The sequence below is a fragment of the Phyllobates terribilis genome, unplaced genomic scaffold, assembly GCF_046119375.1.
Source record: "Phyllobates terribilis strain yellow unplaced genomic scaffold, ASM4611937v1 Scaffold_69__1_contigs__length_7402412, whole genome shotgun sequence".
Classification (NCBI taxonomy): domain Eukaryota; kingdom Metazoa; phylum Chordata; class Amphibia; order Anura; family Dendrobatidae; genus Phyllobates; species Phyllobates terribilis.
In genome coordinates, this window is record NW_027362829.1 from 910,394 (window position 1) to 916,445 (window position 6,052).

Sequence of the window (6,052 nt, forward strand, 5' to 3'; positions counted from 1 at the left end):
CGGGGGGATGACGGTATCATTGTATGTGTCAGGTTCCTATAAGATGTCAGGATGTCGCCGTCTATTTCTCCATGGAGGAGTGGGAGTATTTAGAAGGACACAAAGATCTGTACAAGGACATCATGATGGAGGTTCCCCAGCCCCTCACATCACCAGGTAATAGACAGGACTAAATACACACGGCCTATAATTATCTGTATGTAAAGAATGAATTCAGTCCCTGTATGTGTTTCCTCCAGATCTATCCAGTAAGAGGACAACACCAGAGAGATGTCCCCGTCGTCTTCTTCCACAGGACTGTAAACAAGAAAATCCAAATGTTCCTCAGGTAGATAGAGAGAAGGTGTCATGAGATCTCCCCTATGATGTGTAGACGGCTGTAAATGTCATGTCTTCAGTTCTGTTTTATCCATCATTATTATGTTTTATATTTGTGTAATGAGAACGGTGGAGATGACAGGATTAGAGCTGATCATAGATGTGACTTCTCCATCTGTCAGTGACTTTTACAATATTTGTTTCAGGGTGAAGATCTGACCCATATTAATACTACAGAGACATATGTGAGGGGTGATGAGCGGTGTAAAGAGGAGATTCCTACATATGACTACACAGGTGAGCAGTAACCACTGAATACAGAGAAGTCCCTGTCTGTGGCTGCTTTATCAGTGGTGTAGTCGTATCACAATCGTGTGATCACCATTTTGCCGCTAGACTCCAACATTCTCCTCCGTTCGAAAATATTCAAATTACTTTGTGTAATTGTGAAAGACCTTTTCTATAGAACTTACAACCTGAAGGATCCACCTACCCCCTGGGATTAGGAGACGCTGACCGTTACCTGCCCATGTCTGTAAACTATAAAGCCAAATGACAGCGTACGTAGAATGTGCTGACAAATTAAAAAATCACTTGAAGAAAAATATGATGGGCCTGTAAGAGAAAGCGGAGGGTAATGATGCTGTTGGCTTCCTAGATCCCTGATATCTTATTAGATGAATCTACCTTCTCTCCCTTCTGTGCTGCTGAATGTGCTCATATGGTCCCTACAAGACCAGGTCCAGTCTTTCTGACCAAACTTCACTTTTATGATCGACAACATTAAATGTGCAGTGAGGGCCAAGTGTGAATTTCTGTACAATAAGAACAGAGTTTCCCTTTATCCTGACTTTTCAATTTCTTTTGAAACCAACTAACTTCAAACAGGATTGTCATAAACTACACAGAAAACATTACACCTGCGCCATGATATATCTCTAAGCTGTGCGTGGCTGATGGCTGTAATATACATTTGTTCATGCCTGCAGGAGATGTGTTGGCATGGCTCCAGCCCTGGTTTCATGGATCCACTCCACATCATAAATAGTATTGAGCGAATTTGTTCGGCATTTCAAATTCGGGTTAGTTTTCGGGGTTCCGGCTTGTTCGCGCCAAATGGTCCACCATAAATGAGTGCAACTCCAGTTTAGTGTTGGATTTCTCCCCTCATAAATACGTGGTTGTTGGGGATGTTACATGTTTATATATTCTTTATTTTTTTTACATATTTTTATTTTTTTCACTCTCTATGATAGTTTCATTCTGGTGGGATCGGCCGGCCTCACTTATGTGAGTCTGTAACTCCCTGGTCGTCTTTCAAAAAGATCTCCATTACCTCTTCCAAATGCCTGAGATCTAAATTTAAAACACCTCAGCTCTTCAGTATTATAAAAAAGTTCTCTTTGAATGTCTAATATTTCTTCTTGACACTCATCTGCCAGAAAATATTGGCCCTTAGCGATAGTTTAGATTAAGAAGAGCCCCCGAGCCCCATACTCTAATTACCCCAGAGAGGTTTCACCACTAGTTACTCATTTTTCTCTGATGAAGACTGTTCAGTTTGGTCATTTCAGTAGATGTTATTGTCTATAGTCACAGTTTTTGACTTCAGTAATCCTCTGCTTTAACCCCTTCCCGCAGTCAGTATTATGTTTCTAATCAGGCCCCATTTTTCAAATTTGACTTGTGTCACTTTATGTGGTGATAATTTTGGAATTCTTCACAAAGGATAATAGGAAACAAATGGACCTTACAAATTATTTTCCAACTTCTTTTGAATCTGACAATACCCTATATACGGTTGTACACTACTGTCTGGGCACATGGGAGGTTGAGAAGGGAAGGAGCGCCATTTAGCTATTAGGAATGCTCAAAAGATGGCTACCACGAACAGGCTTATAACTATCTACCCTGTTTACAGATTTCACAAATTACTTTGCTCATCACCCTTTAACTCTTCTACATGGATCTGAACCTACACAGAGACCCCTAGGCTTGGGCCATGGTGTTACCTGCTATTCGGTGGAGTGAGATGGAAAGAAGAATAGTCAGGTAGCCGGGTCAGAACCAAGAGGATAGAGAAAATACAAAATCAGAAGACACCAGTAGTCAGTAAACGGGCCGAGGTCACAACAGGAAACAAATACACAGGCCGGGAGCTGAGCACAGAGGACTGAACCAGAGGAGAACAAGGCTGTATCTGGCAGCTTCCAGCAATATGCTTCCAGCTTTAGTAGGGTGCGGTGCTTTCCAAATTGCTGAAGCAGGGAGCAGATTACTCCAGCTGGACTGCACACACACACCCATACTGTCAGACTCGATGGTACTACAGGTACCAGCAAACCTAATCTTAGTAGCTGGACAGAGCCTGCGCCTTTTACTCCATATTTGGGAGGCAGAATGAACAAACAGTTGAACACCACGCTCCTGGTCCATCCTATGAGGTTTTCTATTAGACAGTCATTGTCCTGGTGAATAAGTGAATTTTTTAATATAACTTGCCTTTTTTACAGACAATTTAAGTAGAAATGTTCAAAAATATAAAATTCAAGGATTTTTTTATTAAAAAATAATAAATAGTTTTATTATTGGCAGATGTCTGTACCAGGAGATCAGAGGGACAGCTGACATCTTCAATTTTCAAATCGGATAATTTTCAGATCCCACAGCATACAATTGAAGTGAATGCCATTACTCCAGATATACCATCATCCCTTCACAGCAAAGATCTGTCATCTGATCCTTTGAAACAGATCCTGTCTTCTGATTCATTACCGACTACTATGGAAAATCAAAGTCACAAAATAAGCATTAAAAAACAAACTGCTCCCAATGCAAAGAAGACATTTTCACATTCAGAATATAGAAATAATTTTCCTCTCAAAAAGTCTTTTCTTAAACATCAAAAAATTCACACAGCGAAGAATAGATTTTCTTGCTCCAAGTGTGGGAGATGTTTTAATCAGAAAACAAGTCTCGTTAGGCACCAGAGAATTCACACAGGAGAGAAGCCATTTTCCTGTTCAGAATGTGAGAAATGCTTTATAGACAAATCAACTGTTATCAATCATCAGAGAACTCACACAGGAGAGAAGCCATTTTCATGTTCAGATTGTGGGAAATGTTTTGTACATAAATCAAATCTTTTCAAACATCAGAGAACTCACACCGGGGACAAGCCTTTTCCATGTTCAGAATGTGGAAAATGTTTTACAGAGAAATCAACTCTTATCAAACATCAGAGAACTCACACAGGAGAGAAGCCATTTTCATGTTCAGATTGTGGGAAATGTTTTGTACAGAAATCAAATCTTAATATACATCAGAGAACTCACACAGGGGAGAAGCCATTTTCATGTTCAGAATGTGGGAAATGTTTTGCAAAGAAATCAACTCTTATCAACCATCAGAGAACACACACAGGAGAGAAGCCATTTTCATGTTCAGAATGTGGGAAATATTTTACAGCGAAATCTACTCTTATCAAACATCAGAGAACTCACACAGGGGAGAAGCCTTTTCCATGTTCAGAATGTGGAAAATGTTTTAACCATAAATCTAGTTTTCTTAAGCACCAGAGAACCCACACAGTGGAGAAGCCTTTTTCATGTTCAGAATGTGAGAAATGCTTTATAGACAAATCAACTCTTATCAATCATCAGAGAACTCACACAGGAGAGAAGCCATTTTCATGTTCAGATTGTGGGAAATGTTTTGTACATAAATCAAATCTTAATATACATCAGAGAACACACACAGGAGAGAAGCCATTTTCATGTTCAGAATGTGGGAAATATTTTACAGCGAAATCTACTCTTATCAAACATCAGAGAACTCACACAGGGGAGAAGCCTTTTCCATGTTCAGAATGTGGAAAATGTTTTAACCATAAATCTAGTTTTCTTAAGCACCAGAGAACCCACACAGTGGAGAAGCCTTTTTCATGTTCAGATTGTGGGAAATGTTTTGTACAGAAATCATATCTTAATAAACATCAGAGAACTCACACAGGGGAGAAGCCTGTTTTATGTTCAAAATGTGGGAAATGTTTTAAACAGAAAGCGCATCTTGATAACCACCGGAGAACCCACACAGGGGAGAATGCTGCAACTTCACCCAACTAGTCTCTGTACAGACAAGAAAGGCCCTATCTGTACAACTAAAACGCCACCACAGACCTAACTCCCTAATAAGTCGTTGAGGAGTTTTTCATACCTCCTGAGGAACCAGAGGGGAGGCCGCAACACAGTATCCACAAGGGGAAAGGAAAGTATGAAGTAAAATACGAAAACCCTGAATGAGAAACAAAAACACATTCATATAGGGCAAAGAAGGCAAGCTAAGGAGAACCAAAAATAAAAGGAACAAGTATAATCTCCCAGAAACCTAACATTGTTAGAATGAAAAGATACTGGGAGGGAAAGCAAACTGACCGGGAGGATAGTTTCACCTTTGTGGTGAAACTTACAAAATTCATCCTCACCAACTGTATATGTCAAACCCGTCCATTTATAATGACCATGGACAAGATAAAGATTCCCAACTCACATCAGGACCACAAGATCCCAGCTACTTTCAGCTGCATCACATCTAATGTAATGTACTTAATTATATGTAGCAAATGTCCAACTGGGGGTCTGTATGTAGGGGAGGCAAGGCAAAAACTTAGATGAATTCTCATCGCCACACAAAAAAAGAAAAAAAGAATAGATCTACTTGTGGCCACACAGTTTTACGGCCACAACTGCTTATCCTTTTCCGAAACTGATAGTTCTGCTTCACGTCACTTGTCTTATCTATTGCATTATTCCTGTGCCCTGTTATGTATAAATATGTGACTCTTCAGATTTTGTGTTATACTTTGTCTGATGAAGAGACCTGAGTAGTCTCGAAAGCTTACTGACTAATGGCTAACTGAAGAGATTACCACTGAGGACTCTCAAATTTTAATATTTTTCTCCATACAGCAATTTTAAGATCTCTCCACAGGTGTTCAATGAGATTTAGATCCAGACTCATTGCTGGGCAGAACTATCCAGCACTTTGTTTCCATCCATTTTCTGGGTGCTTCTTGAAGTATGTTTGGGCTCATTTTCATGCTGGAAGACCCATGACCTAGGACGCAAACTCCGCTTTCTGACACTAGGCACTATATTGTGACCCAAAATCCTTTGCTGATCTTCAGATTTCCTGATGCCTTGCACACAGTCAGAGGCAGCAAAGCAACCCCAAAATACCTTTGAACCTCCACCATATTTGACTGTATGGGTTGTAAATTTATTGATTATCTGTGCACCTTGGACAAAGGAACATGTGGATCTCTAAAGATGGACTTATAACCTTGAAATTGTTGATATTTTTCAACAATTTTGGTTCTCAAGTCCTCAGACAGTTCTCTTCTCCTTTTTCTGTTTTCTCCATGCTTAGTGTGCCACACATATGTACACAATGCAAAGATTGAATCCATTTCTCCCATTTTTATCTGGTTTTAGTTGTGATTTTCATATTGCCCACACCTGTTACTTGCCACAATTGCGTTTGAACAAGCTTCACATGCTTGAAACAAAGTTGTTTACCCACAATTTTGGCAAGATGCCAACAATTTTGTCCGCCCTATTTTGTGTGAAATTATGTTCAATTTCCCTTTTTTTCTCTGTTTTCTTGTGTTGTTCCAATGCATGCAAAGGAAATAAACGTGTATAACAAAACGTGTAATTTCAATAATTTTCTGGGA

General features: G+C 39.7%; 1 protein-coding gene across 4 annotated transcripts in view; it reads left to right on the forward strand.

The window, feature by feature from the left end:
- Window positions 1–5,308, forward strand: part of LOC141194353 (uncharacterized) — a 383,546-nt gene extending 378,238 nt beyond the window's left edge. For all 4 annotated transcript variants that reach the window (XM_073662260.1, XM_073662259.1, XM_073662262.1 and 1 more), the window contains 4 exons: window positions 33–156; window positions 240–328; window positions 525–615; window positions 2,914–5,308. In XM_073662260.1, coding sequence (XP_073518361.1) covers window positions 33–156; window positions 240–328; window positions 525–615; window positions 2,914–4,442 — 1,833 coding nt within the window. In that variant the 3' untranslated portion in view covers window positions 4,443–5,308. The remainder of the gene's footprint in view (window positions 1–32; window positions 157–239; window positions 329–524; window positions 616–2,913) is intronic.
- The last annotated feature ends 744 nt before the right edge of the window (window positions 5,309–6,052 follow it).